The 20,706-nt window shown below is 51.9% G+C and overlaps 2 protein-coding genes across 3 annotated transcripts in view; both read right to left on the bottom strand.

Moving 5' to 3' along the window:
* Positions 1-1,728, bottom strand: part of Faap100 (FA core complex associated protein 100) — an 11,322-nt gene extending 9,594 nt beyond the window's left edge. Inside the window, exon 1 of the mRNA XM_048796592.1 lies at positions 1,717-1,728. Coding sequence (XP_048652549.1) covers positions 1,717-1,728 — 12 coding nt within the window. The remainder of the gene's footprint in view (positions 1-1,716) is intronic.
* A 798-nt stretch (positions 1,729-2,526) lies between these two features.
* Nploc4 (NPL4 homolog, ubiquitin recognition factor) overlaps positions 2,527-20,706 on the bottom strand; it is a 45,762-nt gene continuing 27,582 nt past the window's right edge. For both annotated transcript variants that reach the window (XM_015504249.2, XM_048797395.1), the window contains 5 exons: positions 11,299-11,370; positions 8,449-8,544; positions 7,317-7,433; positions 6,069-6,171; positions 2,527-4,867 (listed from right to left, as the gene is read on the bottom strand). In XM_015504249.2, coding sequence (XP_015359735.1) covers positions 4,710-4,867; positions 6,069-6,171; positions 7,317-7,433; positions 8,449-8,544; positions 11,299-11,370 — 546 coding nt within the window. In that variant the 3' untranslated portion in view covers positions 2,527-4,709. The remainder of the gene's footprint in view (positions 4,868-6,068; positions 6,172-7,316; positions 7,434-8,448; positions 8,545-11,298; positions 11,371-20,706) is intronic.

Here is a 20,706-nt window from a genome sequence, read left to right as displayed (position 1 = left end):
GGAGAGCTGGGGCCGTTCCGGTGCGCCGCGCCGCGGAGGAGTGGCCGCTGCCCGCTCTCCCGCGCGCAGTGTCAACGGGCTTTGGAATCTCTAGGACTTGGGAGGCAACGAGGAGTCCAGCAGGCGAGAGGGTGGGGTCAGCGCCACCTCTCGCCACGACCCCGGCGCCCTCTGTCAGGGGCTGGGTCTCTTCCCTCTGCTCATTGAGCAGCACCACGCAGGACCCCGTTCTCAGGACTCTAGGGGCTTTGAGCCAGACAAGCGCAACGCTTGAACACGTGGGGACGTAGGGAAGCCAAAGGGATTTCTGAGTTAGGGTCAGAGCACCGCAAAGGAAATGACCAGCTGAGATTGGGGGAGGAGGCAAGGGGGAGGCCAGGGGACATCTTCACTTTCCCTCCTGGCAGTTCTCTCCACTTGCTCCAGAAGCTGCAACCAGGGGCCAAGAGAGCAGCTCTACACGAATCCCCCAAGTGAAAGACCAGGATCCTCCACCTTCCATAAAGCCCACCTGAAGCCAGGCAGAGACTGGGCTTCCCCCTACTCAGGAGGCTGAGGCAGGATCACTTGAACCCAGGAGTTTGGGGGCCAGACTTAGCAGCACAGCAAGACCATAGCTCTTATTAAATAATAATAGTAGTAGTAGTTATTATTATTTCATCAGAAAAGTCTCAAGGCCAGACACTCGGAAGTCAAGGAGCCATCTGGGGCACAGCAGGCCTGACATGTAAAAGGTCCAGCTGGAGAATGTCCAGAATGTGTGCCAGGCTGGAATATGACCCAGTCCCGGTGTACCGGCCAACATGACCAGTGGCCAGTCCAGACCCCCCAGTGAGTAGGGGGTGGGCTAGCTCCGAGTGTATCTGTGCCAGGTGCTAACCAGGTGAGGGTTCTCAGCTCACTCTGCACTCCTGGGCTAGTCTGATGGCGTTTTGCCTGGAAATGCTTCCCTTGTTGAGGGGAAGGATGGGGGTGGGCTAGAGAGCACTCCTCAGCAGCCTGTCACTCTGAATTTCCCCCAGAGCACACAAGTATCCCTTGGGGGGTCTTCTGATCACCAATTCTAACCTTCCAAGCCTGACCCTGGTTCTTGTCAGTCACCAGCTCACACACGCCTCAGGATAACCAGGTGGCTTCCAAAATAGGAGAAAACATGCCGATAGAGAAGGTGACCATGTGGGGAGGAAGTGGATATGGGAGGTGGGCAAGCCAGCAGGCCTCATGGTATGTCACTCCTCTGGCTTGGGGGCTGGCCAGCTCTTGGCTCCCTCCAGTCTAAACAGAGTAGACCTGAGCACTGGGTGCCTGGGGTGAGAAAGGCATGAGGGAAGGGCCCAAGGCCATGCCCTAGCCGGGGCTCTGCCAGGGGAGTGGAAAGTGCACACACTCCTTACTGCAGAGCCTGTCACTGGAGGTCAGTGACTCTGCCAAACTGGGGCACTGTGGCCTCACAAAGGACAAGCATAGTGGAGCTCAAGAATTACAGGGGCAGATGTGGGAAGAAAAACCATGGTGTGTGGAAGCTGTAGATTATGGCAGAGGTGCAAAAACCTGCAGGGTGGGGACCGGGACTTTGGGTGCCAGAGTCCCCAGTTCTGCTTCCAAGCAGTTCAATCTCACTTCTTTAGGTGAGGATAGGGAGGAAGGCGCCTCCCAGAGCCTCCTGGCCTGCAGCACCTGGAGGACAAAGGCATCTGGACTTCCAGTCCCTCTTACTCGGGCTTTCATAGGCCCTGTGTGAAGGCCAGCTGCTGGGTCATACTGAACAGCCCAAGCCCTACGAGGGCTGAGCATGGCAGCTCCAGCAACACCAGGGAGCTGTGGATGATGAGCACTCAGCACCACTCAGCTGCTCAAAGGCAGCTGGGTCACCTACTGGGAGGAGCCCTTTCAGACACAGCTACTTTTTTAAAAATATTTTTTAATGTCGATGGACCTTTATTTATTTATTCTTATGTGATGCTGAGAATCAAACCCAGTGCCTCACACATGTGAGGCAAGCACTCTACCACTGAGCCACAACCCCAGCCCCTACAGCTGCTATTTTTTAGTGGCTTCCCAGGGTGCAGATGAGTCCCTGCCTTGAGGACTGAGTGGTGCTGAGCTGTGGAAGCAGGCTGACACCGAAGTCAGAGGAGCAGGCCAGACCTCTCTGGCTGTCCCTGGGAGACAGCAGTAAGCTCCAGCCCTGTTCCTCACTGCACCTGGGCAGTTAGGTTGCCTGGACACTTTCACCTGCTGCTTGGCCTCATCTGCCTGTCCAGGACATACAGACTCAAGGCAGAAAAGGCATCTCAGGGAGGCTGGACAGCTCCCTTCCACCCACAAACGAACAGTGCCCAGGAGCCCTGCAGCGGAGCAATGGGCCAGGCAAATTGGGTCCCAGCTTGAAATGGCCCAAACACATCAATGAGAACAATGAGAGTCTTGGGGGCAAGTCATCTAATCACCTTACCCAGATTAGACACCAGACAGGGCCTGTGGACAACTGTTCAGCGCACAGGAAGGACACGCTGGGAGCGGGCAGTCGCTTCAGGCGCTTTTTATTAGGTTCCACTGCAGGGCTGGGGTCAGGGTAATGCTAGTCCAAACCCAGGTGATGCACACCTGTGAGCCCAAAGCAGAGCACCTATGTCCCAGGAACAGACTGGCTGGGGGTGGGCTGGGTAGGCAGGACCGACCAGGGCCAAGAGGGGACCGAGGCACCCACTGTGTTCGCCTGGGAAGGTGTGTGCTCAGGCACCCCTCTGGAATGTGGTGCCTGTTGACATGAGGGGATGTCCACAGGAATGCAAGATGGGCAGGGGTCACTCCTGAGCAGGAGGTGGTGCCTGGGCCTCCCAGGCCTGTGCTCTCAGCAGGGCTCACCCCAAGCCAGCAGCATGAGCTTGACTCTCTTTGGACGATAAAATAAAGTGCATTATTGAACAGAGTAACTCAAAACCATAAGCAGCGATATCACAACACTTTCTTTAGCTAAAAGACAAAAAGAAAACATGGATTGCATGGATGCCAGAACTGCAGAGTGAGAAAAACTATTGGTTGAGAAATGGAAATTAGCTTGGTGGATAAAGACGAGAGCAAGTGGAGAGGAACACAGGTGTTGGGGCAGTGAGTCTCCACAAGTCTGTGCTGTCCAGTACCTGCCCAGGCTGGGCAACAGCACTGGTGTGAATGGTCCTGGAGACAGGTAAGCAGCCAGCCAGGCCATTTGGCTCACAGCTGACCTCAGGGACCAGGTAAGACAGGGAAGGCAAAGCCCCAGCCAAGACAGCTCCTAGCAGGCAGACCAGATGACCCTCCACACCTCCATAATGTGTGGCAGATGTGGGGAGACTGCTTGCTTTACAGTCCTGCTGTAGCCAGGCCAACCTAATGGGCTTGTGGCTCCAGGATCAGAAGAAACCTGGGCCTTCCAGCGGGGATGCCATGCCAGGTACACCTGAGGGTTCTGGCCACAGTCCTGCCATGAGAGAGCCCAGCAGGCAAGCATTCTGTCTACATGGCCAAGGATGGGGAGGGCTGTGGGTGCATCTCTCTAGGCGACAGACACACAAGCCTCCAGGAAGTCTGGCTGGGCCGGCCTTTCCCTGGGTGCAGCACAGCTAATTTGGCTCTTGTTAAGGCAAAGAGGCATCAAGACGCCCTCGGCTCGCCTGGGGTAGGCCTGTGCCCCAGTCCTATTGTGGAGGACACTTACAGACCATTAGGACTCTTATGGATTGCCTGGTCCTCACACTGTGTGCATGCTATCAACTTTCCAGGCTCCACAGAGGTCCTGTTTCAATGGCCAAAGCACTATTCCAGACCAAGGCCTGGCAAGGCTATGGGTAGAGGAATGGTGCTGTGGGAGGAAATCGGGGCCCTGGTGTTCACCCATCCAGGCTATCTAGAGGGACTGCCCACCAGGCAAGGGCCACCACTCTGCTCCTGCTCAGCTGCCCATATCGCCAGCTGCCACAGCTGTGTGACTTGGTAGAAAAGTCTCAGGCACTGAGGTTTGCTTCATAGGAGGACTGACAGTGGGACCCGTCCACTACCACCTGAACTCCCAGGAGGGGCTGCGCTTAAGGAGGGGAAGAAGTGGAAACTAGTCTCTCTCATATCCCTGTTGTGCAGTTTTATCTTAAAAACAATAAATAAAAGTCTTCTGGGAAGGAACTGCTGAAAACTGTTATTGCAACCAGCACAGACTCTAAACTTCCGCCTGGTACAAGATGAGAAAGCGCACTAGCCTGCAGGCTGAGCAGGAGGCTGTGGCCGGCACAGGCAGGACCTCTGCTCCAGAGCAACAGAACAGAGGTAGCCAGGCACTCCCCCCCAAAAAAAAAAAAAAAAAAAAAAAAATCAAGCGGGGGACAGAACAGAAAGCATCGAAGAGGAAGGAAAAGAAAGCAACCCTCCCTGCACCACCGATTTCAAGTGATTATTTGGAGGTGCCCAATCCTTCCACGGCGGGGGGCTGTTGACTGGGTGAGGCGTGCGTGGTGTTCTCAGGCAGGGACACTGTTTCCAGTCGGCTTTTACTCAGCCCCAGCACATTAGCTGGGCTCCCTCTCTGGGATTGGTGCCAAGAAGCTTCCCTGGGTGCCAGGGTGGCGGGCCCCACCCCTCAGGGCTGCCAGCTCTGAGCCTTGCGGGGCACACCTTGAGCTCCTGGCTTTGGAGGGCTGGGCTGGCCCAGTCCCACCCAGCAGAGGGCCGGAGCCCTAGGTCCTGGGGAGGCTGCACATCTCGCAGTGGCCAGTTCCTGGCTGGTTCATGAAGGTGCAGTGCTGACAGGCCCACATGGCAGACGTGGCGGCATGTGCAGAACCTCCGACGGCACCATACTCATGGAGGCCCGGGAGCTGCACACCAACGGTGCCTGCAGGTGGGAAGAGAAGCAAGCACTCAGCACTTCTGCAGAATGGGTGCTCTGCCTGGCCTGAGCTCTATACTGTGGGCAGGGTAGTTTGAACACGCCTACTCCTTGCACCAAGGCTGCCATCCCGCAACTGTGGTGCACACAGCCAGCAAACACCTGCCCTTCTCTGCACCTGTGGGTATGGTTTCTTTCTGTTGCTGAAAAGCACTCCTCTGTGAGGACCATCATGCCCACTGTAGACATCTGGGTGGTGTCCAGTTCTGAGTTGTTAGGACGAAGCTACCATGAGCATCCTGTTCTCCTATGGACCTGTTTTCACCTTTCCTGGCAAAAGCCTAGCCGAGGAAAGGCAGGTCAAGGTGAATGCATGTTGGGCTTCCCAGGACTTGCACCTGGATCTACTTCTTTTTGGGGGGGAAGGGTACGGGGGAGTGAACCCAGAGACACTGAACACATCTCCCCAGTCCTTTTTATTTATTTTTTAATAACTTTTAAAAATATATTTTTAGTTGTATGTAGACACAATATCTTTATTTTTATGTGGTGCTGAGGATCAAATCAGTGCCTCACGTCTGCTAGGCAAGCACTCTACCACTGAGCCACAACCCCAGCCCTTCCTTTTATTTTTTAAGACAGAGTCTCACTAAGTTGCTGAGACTGTCCCAGAACTTGAAATCCTCCTACTGACCTCCCAAGTTGCTGGGATCACACTGTGTGCCCCTGAGGCCGCCTGGTATCTCATGTTTTGTGAAGCTTTTGTGAATGTACACTATCATTCCATTACCAGTCCTAGACACAGGATTGGACAATCGCATACTCAACTTTTTAGGAGAGTGAGTACTGAACACAAGGAGCTCTAGGGCATAAGCTGCTCCAGGTAATGAATCTAGACCCTGTCACCTGCTGCTGTGTGAGTTGGGTTTCTTTTTATACCATTGAAGTATAAGGGGTAGTGCCAAGTGTCCCATAAGGATAGCAAGGACATGTTAGATGTTCAGACAGATCTTTTCCAAATGGAGGCTCCTGGGACACCTACAGCTGGATGCATCTGCTATACACACCTGGGGTCTGACCTGGACAACATTATGTTATTACATCAATGAACACAGCCATGTGTCTGTCCCTTTACTTATACCACAACCCCCAGTGTGCACCCAGGGCCACGAGCCCAGGGCATAAGGGTAGAGCGTAGGACACTTACTGCAAAGTTGCTCAATAGTGGCCCACTGCTCGGACTTCTTCCACGTCTGTGCCAGCTCCTCATTCCTGGTCCTCACCGCCTCCAGCAGAAGGCTGATGCTGTCCTGCAAAAAGCCAAAGGAAGGTCCACCTTGCTCTGCAATGGGGTCACACTCTCGCTAACAGGTTTCTCTAACATAAACAACATTTCAGAGGGAATTTTTAAAAATCACATACACGATCACTATGAAACAGACTGCTGCTCAGGTCTATAAATCCATGTGCTAAAGTAAGCTAGAACTCACGTCTTCCCAAAGTGCCCCTTGGGGCTCCTGTGCTCCCTCGGCCATGGGCTGACAGCCCAGATGACAGAAACTCCTGTCCCTGGTCCTAGACTGGGACCAGTCCTCCTCTCTTCTCCATCTGTCTGGAAACTGCGTGCTATATCCTAGGTTTCCAGGGTCAGCGCACAGAGAGTTAAAGTAGCTGCTGTGGTGAGAGGTTGGTAAAGCCTTTAAGGGCTCTCAGTACCTCCAGAGTCAACTTCAAAACAGTTTACAAGCAGGGTGGCCCAATACAGAGGGAGCCTCAACTGTCACCCCTGATCTCGGATGGAAGGGCTAACCCTGAGAGAAGAGGTACAGTGGGATTCTGAGAGGGGATGGGACAGTGGGAAGACACACAAGATAAATGGGGCAGCATGCAACAACAGCTAAGGCTGACCGCCAAAGACAAGCCCTGGGAGGGAGAGCGCTGCTGTCACGGTGGGGAAGGTGCCAAGTCAGTGCTACTGAGCTCAGAAAGATTCCTCCCTCCTTCCTTGTGTTCCTGGGGGTCTCAGGCAGAGAAGAAAAGGTCACAGGAGGCCAAAATGTGTGGCACATACTGAGGCCTCTGGCAGGACTTGCTGCCCACCCCTTCGGGAGCACTGTTGTCTGCTCAACATCTATCTCCTCTTTGGCAGGGCTTGGGAGCTGGCCAGCCTTCTGGGCCAAGGCAACAAGTCGGCGTTGACTCAGGAGGCAGGGAGGGATCCGTAATGAGCAGGCTGAGATTCTAAAGCTATGGGACTGAGGGCTGCCTCAACCATGGTACCCCCCAGGACCGTAGGCCAGAGGACAGAACATATTCACCTTGCTCTCCAAGTGGTCACAGCCAACAAAATTCCCAGGGGGAGATGACCCTGCACATCAAGCTTTGCCCCAAATCCCCCACTCTCTGGCTTGAGGAAGGAAAGTGGGACGAGGGACGTCTCTTGAGTAAGCCCTACCTGTAGAGGCATGACTTCATTGGTGACCAGAAACAGCAGCAGGTGGAAATCCGAGATGGTGTCCAAGAACACAGATGAAGTATTCTGGGACAAATAGGTGGCCAGACTGTGGAAGTCCTAGACCGAGAGTGATGGAGAGAAGGGAAGATGCAGGGATCTCATGACAGTCCTCACAGCCAGAGCTGGGAGGAACCAGCCCCACCCCCGCACACGCTGAGACATCCCACATCTCTTCCAGAACTACTGAGAGGGCACAAAGGGACACAGACAGCTGCAGGTGAGCACCTGACCCTCCTGCCCAGGGGAAGCTCTTGGCACACTTGACTGTCCGTGGTGTGAGGAGGTATGTAGACTGTCCAAGAAAGGACACACAGATGGACAGATGAAATCCATCCCTCTACCTCAGGGTGAAAGAGGGCTGAGGGAAGGCCCACTAGGGTAGGCAGGAGACCATATGGCCCCTTCTGTCTGGCGGCACCCCTAAGCTGGACCAGCAGAGTAAGGAAGAGAAATGAGGAGGGCAGCAGAACAGAGAATGGGAGCCTGAGAAGACAGCCCGGAAAGCAGCTCTGCGCCCTGACATGCATCCCATGTCCGTTCCTGGGGCAGATGGACAATAAGCAACCACAGTATCAGAAGCAGCTTTGCCAAAGAAGCCACATTAAAAGAAAACCTTGGTACAGATACTCCCCTGTGCAAGAACAACTGTGAGTACTCAAGACTGTGCAGGTGGCGGGAGCAGAGGGCCAGCATAACACAAGCAACATGCCAGACCCCGGTGCGACCCACCCAGCCCTGACGGAGCCTGAGGAATGTGTCGGGGCTGGGGGCAGACAGATCAGCAGAGAAGCAGACCACTTCCACTATTTGGCTCTGTAACCCACAAACCAGAGGAAGCCGTTAGCAGAGAACACAAAGTGACAAGACTGAGAAGGTGTTCCTGGCAAGTCCGTAGACCCAGGATTCAAGGCTAACTAGCACCTTGCTAGAGCGAGCGCCCTGACCTCTGTGCCCTCCACAGGGCCTGATACAGGACACAGGAAGAAGCTGCAAGCACAGCACACTCCAGGAAAGCAAGACTGTCACTGGACAAACAGGTCACTAAATGCAGCTTCTGAGACAATGAGCTTACCTGTGTCTCACCCAGCACATCCCGGTTTTCAATAGGAAATGGATTTTGTGAAATAGAAAAAGTGTAAACTGGATCCTTGGGGAAGGTTGTTGTGATCTAATGAACAAAAACACAAACTGTGATGAACTGTGCTAAAGATGGTGCGAACCTCCAACCAGTCCCAGCCCTCAGCACATCCCACACACTGCTCCCCAGAGTCCTGCAAGCTTTGTACTGAGGGAAAGTTCACTGTTGGCATCAGTGTTTCTTGGGAAATCTGAAAACTGGCACTGGGGAATCAAGAGAAGCATATGTTCTTAAAGTGCACACATCTGGGCAGTGCCTGTCTCTGCGGCACAGACACCTAACCGCTGCACCAAGACTGGTCAGACTCCTGCTTCTACGCGCGCTCTGCCCTGGTCCAGAGTAACAGGACTCAGCAGAGAGAGGGCAGAAGGCTGTCTCAGGAGTTGCAAACTTTACTTACCGGACCTGGAGGCTTGTGTTGGGTCAACCAGTGCTGGGCCTGAGAAAATGACCTCCTGATAACAGCCCACTGGGAAGCCAGCCTAAAGAGCCCATGGGCTTTCCAGGCAGGTGAGAATCACAGCCCCCCTCTCCCTTGGAGATGAGCTGGCTGGAGTGGAGAGCTTCCACTAAAGGTAAGCCAAGTCTTCCATTTGGTTCTGACATCCCTTAGGAATAGCAGAGGGCAGCTGAATCAGTAGAAGCCAGGTACAGTGGTGACTGTGCAGAAGCTGAGGTGGACATAGGCATCACTCCCCCTAGCAAATGCCCTCCCTGGGAGAGCATCCAGTGTGAGTAATAACCCTCCTCTGGCTGATGCAGTTCCCTCTGCATGTGACTCTAGCAGCACTGGGCCAACACCTTCCAGATCCAGGGTAGCCATTCTGGCTCCTGTAGGAGTACTTCTACAGAATAAAAACATTGCTCTCTTCTGTTTTCTGGCATCAGCAAAGGCAGGGAGCTGTTTCTGGTTTGGCTGTACCAGCATCCGCACTCTGGAAGGCAGGCTGAGCCACTGGTAGTGCCCTAACCCAAGCTGGCCGATCCTTGCAGACAAGCTTGTGCAGCAGGGGCCCAAGGCGCAGTGCTGGGCCACAGTGACACGTGCTCCTCTGGGAGGCAGAGATGAGGGGAGGAGCACTCAGCCCTAGCTGCAGTCAGCTCTAAGAGTGGGCAGTGTCCATGCTGCGAGACAATAGCCTGGACCACTCGGGTCCCTCCTTTTGGGAAGGCAGCAGCAAGAGTGGAGAGGGACTGAAGAGCACCCGCCACTGAATAAACTAGTACATCAAGAGAGGCTAGGTGCCAGCCTTGTGAGTGGCCCTTGCACAGTGACAGGACCAAAGTCTACTCAGCCCTGTGTGACCATCCTACATCCCACCCTGTCCTGTGCTAAAGCCCTCTCCCTTCCCAGACCGTTGTGGGGTCATCAATTGGACAATGTCTGATACCTGCACAGAGGCCCAGAAAGTGCTGGCTCTCACTTTCCCTGCCTGCAACAGCTGCCCCTCCCTTGGGTTCAAGAACAGCATCCAGGGCCTACGGACCTGCCCAGGAGCCACATGTACTTTTATGGGCACCAGTTCTCAAGGGATTCCAAGTCTCACTTCCCCAGGGACAGAGGACTTAGAGGTCACAGGGCAGCATGCTCCACAGCAACTAAGCAGTGCTAGAAGAGAACACACTGGCAAGTCTTTAACTTCCTATGTGAAAGGAAAGCAAGGTGGAGAGGTGTGGCAAGGGAGAAAGCCTTAGGAAGAAGTACTAAATCATGCCGACTCCTCCTAACGGTATGTGCCATCAATCTGTTTTCATCTTAATTATACCCCAGGCAGTCTAAAAAACAGATGCCTTTATGGCCTGAGTAATAAATATGTTCTCGAGAGCTGTCAATGGAATGGAGCATCGATGGGTTTGGCTCAGGGGACCCTCTGCTTCAAATGCAATGATGTTTTACTGCCTGACTCACATGCCCATCCCAAATCCAATGCAGCCCGCACAGATCCTGGTACGGCAGCAGCATAGCCCCCCCCACACCATACCCCCAGACAGAGCTCTGGCAGGCAGCCAGGTGCTCAAACATGGGCTTTGTTCTGTGGCACTTGCTGCCCTGTGGCTGATGGCATGGCCATCTGTGACCACGTGATGCCTCCAGAGAGGAGGAGGGGTTCTGGGAAGATGCAGTAGAGCGAGCCTCCCTTGGCTTCTGCAATTCCTCCCAGGAAACCATTATGACCCTCTCCGCTCAAGAACATTCAGTCACAGGTGTTCTTAAAACCAGTTTGGAGGGGCTGGGGTCATGGCTCAGTGGCGGAGCACTTGCACTGGGTTCAATTCTCAGCACGACATGTAAACAAATAAATAAATAAAGGTCCATCAATAACTAATAAAAATTAAGATAAAAACAAAAAAGGCTTGGAAAGATCAGCCCCCAGGGCCACTGCGCCTGTGGCAGTGTGCTCCCACCAGGGCAGCACCTGCACATGCTACAGAGCAGGCAACCACCAGCCATGCATCATCTGTGGCGATACTGCTCAGAGACCTCTAGGACTAGGCCTTTTAGTGGGCCCTGGGCCTGGGGTAGGAGGTGGGGGGTTGGAGGTCCTTTGAACTATGGTACCCAGAAAGTTAACTAGGTTGTTTTCAAGGACATAAAAACCTGAAACAACAACAAAAAAAGTCCTTAAAATTGAGAATGTCCAAGGAACCCTGGGGGCTTAAGGATAGAACAGACATCCCCAGCACTACAGGGCACAGCGTGTGGCTGGGCCCTCCCCTCCCCCAGAGTCCTGACCTCCTGGGCGCCAGCAGGGTCACTGTGCAGGACCAGTGGGGAGGACTTACGTCTATGATCAGATACTCCACAGGCAGGGGGCGGGCCAGCTGGGTGATCTCGTTGCCAAACTTGTCGATGTCCTGCAATAGTCAAAGGTGCGTGGCTACTGAGTGAAGGTGACAGCGACAGTGCTCCTTCAAAAACATCACTTACCTTTTAAACCACCTGACTCTTGCTGAAGTGCATGAAAAGCAGATGGCAAACAGTCATGCCGTGGCTGCCACTGCTCCTGGCACTGAGATAGAGTGCTCTTATGCCAGGACCTGAGGTCAGCTACGCTTCTGGCCATAGGCACCTCCACAGGAGAGCACGTGGCCCACTCCCTCTGCAGGGCTCAGCCTAGCACCAGGCCCAGCTGAGAGATGGTGGCAGCAGGCTGACCTGTGCATTCCACCCTCTAAACCACACAGTCACACAATCTGAAGGCCAACTCAAAATTTTCACTCATGCCTCTGTGTTGAGAGCCACAGCCGAAGGGGTCCCAGCAAACTTCCAGCTGCGGGCTGATGATTGGCTCACAGCGGCCCCAGCAACATCTAGCTGATTGGCTCCTCTGCGGTGATGCTCATTGGGCTGTTTCCCTGCCCTTTCAGACCACGGAGCTGCTCATTGGGGGACTTTTTTGGCTCCGCCCACGTGACCCAGCCAATCCGCCTCAAGAGCAGGAGGATTGTGGGAGGTGGAGAGAAGCTTGTGTGGGAGAGAGAGGCTTGTGGAAAGCCGGTGGTGGCAGTTGAGGCTCTGAGGGTTTTTCCTGAGAGGCTGTTTTGTTTGGCGTGTGTGGTTCTAAAAATAAAGTTAGTTTCTTTTGACAAGTGGCTCCTGATTGTGCCCAGCCAGACTGCGGTACCTCTGAAAACCAGAATCTGTGGAAACTGAGTACCCACACGTTAATAAAACATAGGCATGCACAAATGAGTACACATACACAGAATATGCAGATGTGGAAGACCCCCTCCACCTACCTGTCAAAGTAGGTGTTTTGCTTTTGTCAGATGAGCGGGACATAAAGTTTAATTATGGGGAAAAATGGCCAGCATATGTTCATTAATCATAAGATGACAACTAGATATGATTTATGTCAGACATGCTGAGCTCCAACAGAGCTCTCCAAGTACATTCCCCATGCTTTCTATTATAGATTTTGTAAGAGGATCATATTTTCATTCTAAATCATCACTTAATGTTATGCAAATCACTCGTTGAGCCATATATAAATTATACATCCATAATTTTCAATCGCAGGTTTTACATAAAAGTCTACATCTATGGAGGCTCTCAGACATGAACTGGTTGCCAAGGTGCATCCTCAAGTGGTGATATGTCCCCAAGGTATGCTCTGAAGTCACTACTAGCACATCTGCACGTTCTGGGGACATGGAGAACTGTGCTGTCTTTAGACAATCATCACAAGCTGTTCTTCAGTCAAACCAAGCCCATCTCCCTAACAGGATGTCACTGCACAAATGACCCCGTTCCTTGTTTGCCACTGAAGGACTTGCCCTTCCCCTCCAGAGCAAGGGGCCAAACACTTCTAACCAGTCCGTTACTGAGGAAGCATTAGCCCAACTCCATTCCACACTTTGAGTAGGCTGTTCCCTACCCTGACAAATGCCACCTTCCTGCAAACACGGGCTGTGTTCTGCGAGTCCCCTGAAGCTGAAGCGACTGTGCACCCACCAACCTGGGGAAGGACCCCTTGCCCCTCCCCACATGGCAGCTGTGCAGTTGAGGCAGCCTACTGCTATGACAGGCCCCAAAAGTGTGGGCCTGAGGAGCGGGATCCTATGCCCATGCAGCGGCAGGAATCAAGTCCAATCAAACTAAATTTCGATTTCCAAAAATACATGCTTGCCTCTACAAGAAATAATCTGAACAACTCACACATAATTAGTCCATTTGGAATTCATCTTCAAATCTAATTAAACGATAATATGCAGAAACATTTTTGCAGCACCTGTTCACTTGAATCTCCCCTCTAGGGAATGCTCTTGTTAAATGCCCTCTCTTTTTTGTGTGTCATGCTGATTCTCGTTCAAATTTAACTACCCAACTGTACCTTTTTTCCTCTAAGAAAATAAAGGTACTGTATCTATCTCCCTTTCTTCCCTGGGGAAAAACAGGTAACTTCTATCTTCCCCAAGTCTTCACTCAAATGTTTCTTCCAGACAATCACTAGCCCTACACACCACTCTTGATGGCAATTACTTTTTATGGCGTTAGCAAATGTCAGGAAACATATGAGGAGGAAGCCATCTTGATTCTGAGTCTAGCAGCTGCCAAAGTGTCAGTAGTTCCGATTCCACCTGGAGCAAGACATGAGGCAAGTCAGAAATCGTGGCTCCTTGCTGCTTCACCACCAGCCTCACACCATGTCTGGAAGCAGGACTGTGTGAGCCCAAGGCACCTGGGCTTTGTGGGCCTCCCCTTAGAGAATATGGCAAAGCCCCCAGTGTGAGGCTTCTCTGCTAAAAACAAGGCAGAAGGGGACAAGTGGAATCAGCCCTTGACCTGGAAGTTCTCAGCACAGGTGTCAGAGTCAGAGCTCAGTGTAGTCCATGAGCATCCACAAGACACCTGTCAGAGTCACACGGAAACAACAGCTGGAGTTTCTCAGGCACTCACCATGCCTGCTCCAGTCTGGATGCCATGTGCACAGGCCCACCTGGCCCTCACAACTGCAGGCATCACAGGCACGGCCACTGTGCCTAGCAAATCCTGAGGAGCGAGGGGCTAGTCATACCCAAGACCTGGCAGCCAGCAGAGCAAGAGGAAAGCTACAGAGTAAGTTCATTCACACTGATAGCCAGGCCTCTCAGCCACACCCCTCTCGGTTCCTCACCCAACTCTGGTGCTTTAAGGGCAGGCACACTCAGACCTGACTCCTGCCCATGTGGATCTGAAGCCTCAGGCTCTAGCACTAACAGCACTCATGCCACTTCCAATGGCATGGAGGGGGAAAGAAAGAAGAGATATCAGGGACCACAAAAGCCTCCTCCTAGACCACAACTACACCACTGTCAAAACCTAGGGAGACTTGGGTGCTATGGTCCAGGATTAGGTGCACAAATATCTGGAGAAATGGAAAACTAGACTCCCCCCTTGCAACAAACAACATAAGTGGTCTTGAAATAAAATTAAACCATAGCAGCACTAAAAGAATACATGAATAAAGACAGAACTTTAAGTGACAAATTACTTTGAATGTATGACAACACAGGCAGAGGTGTTTTTTTTTTTTAATATTTATTTAGTTGTACATAAACACACAGAGCTATAGCCCCAGCTCCTGTTTTGTTTTTGTTTTGTTTTTTTTTAATTAACTTACAGTGCTGAGGATTGGACCCAGGGGTGCTCTACCACCAAGCCACATTCCCAGCTATTATTATTTATTTATTTCAAAATTTTGAGACACAGTCTCACTAAGTTGCCTAGACCAGCCATGAATTTGTGATCCTCCTGTATCAGTCTCTCAAGCAACTGGGATTACTACCCAGTTCCAAGGCCAAAATGATGTTGAAAAGATTAAGGTATTTTTGAAGTCAAACAATATTTCAGCTCCTCTAAATATAAAATATAAAGAACATAAAAACCTGGCATGTGTTTGTGACATATGACAAACAGTCAAGACACAGAGACCTCACAAATTAATGCAAAAAATGATGAATCATCTTATAAGTACCTAGCACAGGAAGAGGAGGCTCACAATGAAGACAGCTGGCGAACCCTGGACTCCCTGAGAGTAAGCCAGCAGAGACTACAAGCTAACGTGCAAGGCCTTGCCTGACAGGCAGCCCGGCCAGAACAGGTAAAGCGCTACCTTCCTGAAGGAAATCTCAAGAGAATGTACAGAACCGTTTTAATAAATGGTGGCATCTGACAAAGTAACATCAGCTCCAGGAATTTGTCCCAAGAAGTTAGGAGCACATACAAATAACAAATTTAGGACAGTTCATCAGACACTGTTCCCAGCAGATGCTACATCAACCTGCATCCTGCTGAGAAGCAGCTGCCAGCCTGAGGACATCCCCTTTCATAGAAAGAACAATGTCCTCCCACAACACATGGAACTTCAGCACAGCGTGGTCCTTGCCCAAGCTGCTGGTCAGCACAGCTTTCAGGGCTCCTGACCTTAGCACTTTCCCCTCCTACTGGGAAATCACCTTTGGCCTCTCTGTGGCTGGCCCTTGCTGGACAGCATTCTCAGGGGTGCCTGACATGCTGTCTCCTTCACCTCAAAGATTCCAGCCTTTGATCTGGACATTTTATGAAGACAGCCATGAGATGGGCATCACTGACCCACATCTCTTGCCTAAGCTTCCAGGTCTCAGTGACAATTGCCCATGGAATACCACCCTGTCACTGATGCTGTCACTTGGACTCACCTTCCTCCCACAGACCCAGTTCTGTGCTCTGTGGGCACCACAATCCACCTGTTCACTCAGAGACGCTCACCAGAATACTCCTGCACCCCTGCCGACCTCTGCATCCCTGAAGGTCACAGGAACAAGGGAGCAGGAGCCTTTCCATCATGACCCAACTCCACCTTGCATCCAGAAGACGTCAGCACCTGTCCAGTGCATCTTCTAACTGGATGTGGGTTCCACCCATCCCACCCCTCTAACCTCCTACCCCTCCTGACTCAGGCCACAGCATTGATGCCTGAACGATCACCACCTCCTTCAGACCACTCCTCACATTACATCCAGAAGGAATGCTCCAGAACCCACCCCCCACCCTCTTTCCCCAGCTTCCTTGCCTGCCGTGCCCACTACCACCTGTACTCTGACTTGACTGGTACACATTCTGTCCCCTAGAAGCCTGGCTCATGTGGAACCTAGGCCACAAACACAGGGGTAGGCAGCAAGTGATGGCCACCTGAGGGCAGGAGAGGGGTGCTCCAGGCCGTCTTCTGGGGCTCCAACCCTTACTTTTCATAACAAGCTGATGTAAACAGAAGTGTTCCTCATGTTCACTTTCAAGACTGGCACTGCCTGATGCACTTGAGTCTGAATCCAAGACCACATGTCTTCTGCTGCCAGCTCCTCCCTCCACCTCGATGCTCCATGGGCAGGTTCTTGGTCTACGAGCCTCTATCTGAGGCTCACTCTCACCACCCGTGAGCCAGCAGAACCTCCAAGCATCCTGCACCATACCCTCTTCCACCAACTCCCAGCCCACACCTGCCTCCTCTCCCACCCCCACCTGTCCACACGTGCTCCAGAGCTTGTGAGTAGTGCCATTCTGCACACTCCTTCCTCTCTATATCTACTCGCCCCTCTCTCTGGGACCAAGAGCATCAGTAATGGACACAAAAAACCCCAAGCAGGAAAGCTGGATCCCATTCGCCACTGATGCTATGTGCTGTTCCACCTTGCTTAATTTTACTTTGTGCCAACAGAGCAAGCCCCAACCTGCCTCTGACCTAGCTCAGAGCTACAACAGTACAGCCCTTTTCCAAACTCCTCCGTCCTCCTGGCTAATGGCCCCCACTCTCCCTTCCCATACAGCTAGCTCCCCTCCCCCTTCTCTGCAGCCCACCCTACCTTCACTTTCTCTGACAACCACAACTGCACCACTGGCCTTGAGCACCAACTCAGCAGCCTGCCTCCAAGTGCACAGCTTTGGTGGCCCCCTCTCCTGAGCAATACACTCAGCAGCTGCACACCACTAAAGCCACCTGAGGGCAGGTTGTCTTCCAGCTGCTTGTCCCAAACACCTCAGAGCCCTCCTGTCTCTGTTCCGGCTCAACCTGCACATTAAGCCTCAGGAGATCCTACCCAGCCTCTAGATCTACCCAGACTCGAATCACTGCCCCACCTGCATGCACTACTAGAAGCCTGGCCTGCCTTCTGTCACTACTGCTGCTACGCCTTGTCTCCTGGAAGGACCTTTTGTAGTCCAGGCCTGGGTGCTGTGTCCTGCCCATCCCACTCACAGTGGCTCATGATGTTACATGCACCCCTTCCCCCGCATTTGTACCAGCAACATCAGCTCCTCGCTCATACTCTGCTCGCTGGGAACGGGCTGCCGCCTGTCTGGAATGATAGTCCTGACCTACAAGGCTGATTCAACTGATACTTTCTCCACTCTACTGAACTCCACCCTGACCGCACTCCTGACCTGTCAGCCTACCCACTTCGGTTGAAGGCTGCTGCTCTCTGCTATAGCAGTTTTCCCAATGCCAGGAGCCCTGTCTATTCTCACTGGCTCTGAGGCTCCCCAAACAGTGCACAGTACTTCCTGGGTATTCCCTATTCACAGACCCAGGTGGTCTTCTGCAGTAATGCGTGTCTGTGCTACGGAGTGCTGTTGGTGACACAGGCCTGAGGGAGAGGCCAACCTTCACCATGGTCCATGGAGCTGAACAGCAGCAGACTAACACCCCAGCTCCAGGGAACTCTCTAGGGTGAGGGAAGGAAAGGAATCCAGTTCAGCTGCTCACAGTCAGCATTGACAGCCCCAGGGACAACATCTGCACCCAAGCAGGGGCTGTGCCTCTGAAGTCTCTCAGCTCACTGGGGGCCACAGTGAAGAGTGGCAACCTGAGGAAGACGCTGTGTGGATCTGCAAAGCTGCAGGCAGATCCTTGGGCTAGACACCACCCAGCTCTTGGGTCTGCCAGCTTGTTTTCACCAAAGCCAGATTATTGCTTAAAGGAAAAGAAAATGGACATTTTTAAAAGAAGTCAACAAAATCACCATGTCACAACAGAACTGAAAGCCAGTCCCCTTTCAAGGGTGAATCATTGTCACTTGTTCTTGGATGGTTCCTGCAAGTTCACCAACAAGTGACCCCTGCCCTAGTGGCCTAGGGGCCTAAGGCACCTCTGCTCCAGACCTGGCAGGGGCAGGAAGGACATGGGAGATGGCCTCTTCTTGTCTCCACCATGCTCAGGGAAAGCCTCCCACGGAAATGATTGCAGGAAGGCAGAGTGTCCTCCCAGTGAAGCCAGCAGGACATGAGGCACTGCCCAAGCCACTAGTACAGATGCAGGTGGAGGGTACACTCTTACATCTCGAGGAGTCGGAACAAAGCTCCAGAGCCTGAGCCATTTCTTGTGTAGCATCTCCAGCGCACACACACACACACACACACACACACACACACCACAGTGCCTGGAAAGAACACTCCTGGAGCAGAGGCGCAGGAGGACCGCCAGACCCGCCACACCCTAGGTAGCTCCAGCTCTAAGACCACTGGAGACACGCAGGTGCCAACAGAGCAAGCTCCAAGGTGGAGGCAACAGCCCTATGTGGGCTCCTGTGCAGAGAACACAGGGGCCAGGTTGCCGCACCACACGTGGTCTCCAGCCAACAGTTTTCGTGGGGGCAATTCTCCAGCGCCATGCCACCAGAGCTCCAGCACTGCCCTCAGGCTACTGCCTTCCACCAGGGATGGGCTGCTAACACGACAAGGGGTGGCAGGATGGGTGTGCCTATAAAGTACCTTAAGACACTGGTCCTGGAAGCAGAGCAGCTGAGCATTCAAAAGGAAAAGATGAACCTTTGTGCATTACACCTGCAATTTTAGGATTAGGACATAATGCAAAATAAGAGGCACTGAATCAAGCTTTCCCTTAGTGAGCAGCTACATGAAGCAGCAGGTTGTGTGGTCTAGGGATCTAACAGCTCATCTTTACAGAGAAAGGCAGGAAACAGTCAAATACTTCATACCTGGTTATATGTCTGGTCTAAAACTGGGGTGGGTTTTGTTTGCACTTGGCAAACAAACAGGAAAGAAGTCTAAGCCACACCAAGAAAACCAACCCCATACCAGCCTGGGGCCTGCATGAGGCCCTGCAGCCAAAGTCCTCAAGGTGGGTATGTGGAGCAATAACCCCCCTCCTGATCTAAGGCCAGGTGTCCTGCCTAAAAGGACCATCTGCTGCAACCATCCAGCTCATGTGTCACCAGAGCAGCTGCTATTACAGGCATATAACACACCTATGTGTGTACTTAGAGCTGGGATCTAAGAGGTTTTGTTTTTTTTTTTTCCCTAATTACAAAAAGAAATACTAAAAATAAAAAAAATTTAAGAAAACGAAGAAGCAGGGTACAGTGACACACATCTGTAATCCCAGTGGCTCAGGAGGCTGAGACAGGAGGATTGTGAGTTCAAAGCCAGCCTCAGCAATGGTGAGACACTAAGCAACTCAGTGAGACCCTGTCTTTAAATAAAATACAAAATAGGGCTGGGGATGTGGTTCAGTGAGTGCCCCTGAGTTCAATACCTGGTACAAAAAAAAAAAAAAAAAAAAAGAAGAAAGAAAAAACTAGTATGACTTTTTTTCTTTTAGTTGTAGATGACTACACAGTATCCTTATTTATTTTTATGTGGTGCAGAGGATCGAACCCAGTGCCTCACACATGCGAGGCAGGCGCTCTACCACTGAGCTAAATCCCCAGTCCTAGTATGACTTTTTAAAAGGCAAGGCAGAACATCTATCAAAACTCAGAAACCTCTAGGCAGGCACAGTGGCACACACCTGTAATCCCAACTACTCAGAAAGCTGAACCAGGAGGACTTCAAGTTCAAGGCCAGCCTCAATGACTTATTTGAGACTGCCTCAAGATAGAAAATGAAGGGCTGGGGCTAGGGCTCAATGGTAGAGTGCCCTGCCTCGCAGGTGTGAGGCAATGGGTTCTATCCAGCACCATATAAAAAATAAATAAATGAAGATATTGTGGCCATCTACAACTAAAAAAATACTTTAAAAAAATAGAAAATGAAAAGGACTGTGGATATAGTTCAGGGTTGGGTGACGCTGGGTTCAATCCTCAGTACTGCAAAAACAAAACAAAAATACAAAAATAAAAAACTCAAGAAGCCTAGTACCCAGGAATTCTGCTTTGAGTACATGTGCATCAGGGTGTGAGACTGGCCACTTAGTAACAATAACCAGAAATAATTCAAGTAGCCATCAATACTCCACTAATTAAATGCATTCTGAATTTACTAATAAATGTATTCATTTATCCTGCACAACTACAATTTTTTTTTTTCTTTTTAATTTAAGGACACAAGAAGAAATGAGAGACTGGGCTAAAAATATGTTCTACTTTTCTGCAGAGGAACAAGTGTCCATAATGAATGTGTGCAGCCAGTTTCCAATGACAAGAACTCCCATGGGGAGGAAAGGCAGCATGGAACACAGGGAAGCCGCAGCCTGAGTGTCAGAGCTGAGTGGCAGCAGCCCTCAGTCCTCAGGGAAAGCCATGTCTACATACAGCCTCGTGCACACCTATTTTCAAAGAGCACACATGGGGTGCTGCACCCCTAGGCCTTCAAAGTCCTCCTTCAGCATCAGCTCTGTGTCCCACCTCTCCTCTTCCTGTTTCAGTGGCTGCAGAGGACAGAGGGCAGAGGTGCACACAAATACCCCCACTTCCACCTGGTGTGACACCATGTAGAAA

This window comes from Marmota marmota, unplaced genomic scaffold, assembly GCF_001458135.2.
Source record: "Marmota marmota marmota unplaced genomic scaffold, marMar, whole genome shotgun sequence".
NCBI classification, from domain to species: Eukaryota; Metazoa; Chordata; class Mammalia; order Rodentia; family Sciuridae; genus Marmota; species Marmota marmota.
The sequence above is the reverse complement of the archived record's forward strand: the minus strand, read 5'-3'. Positions and strand labels throughout refer to the sequence as shown.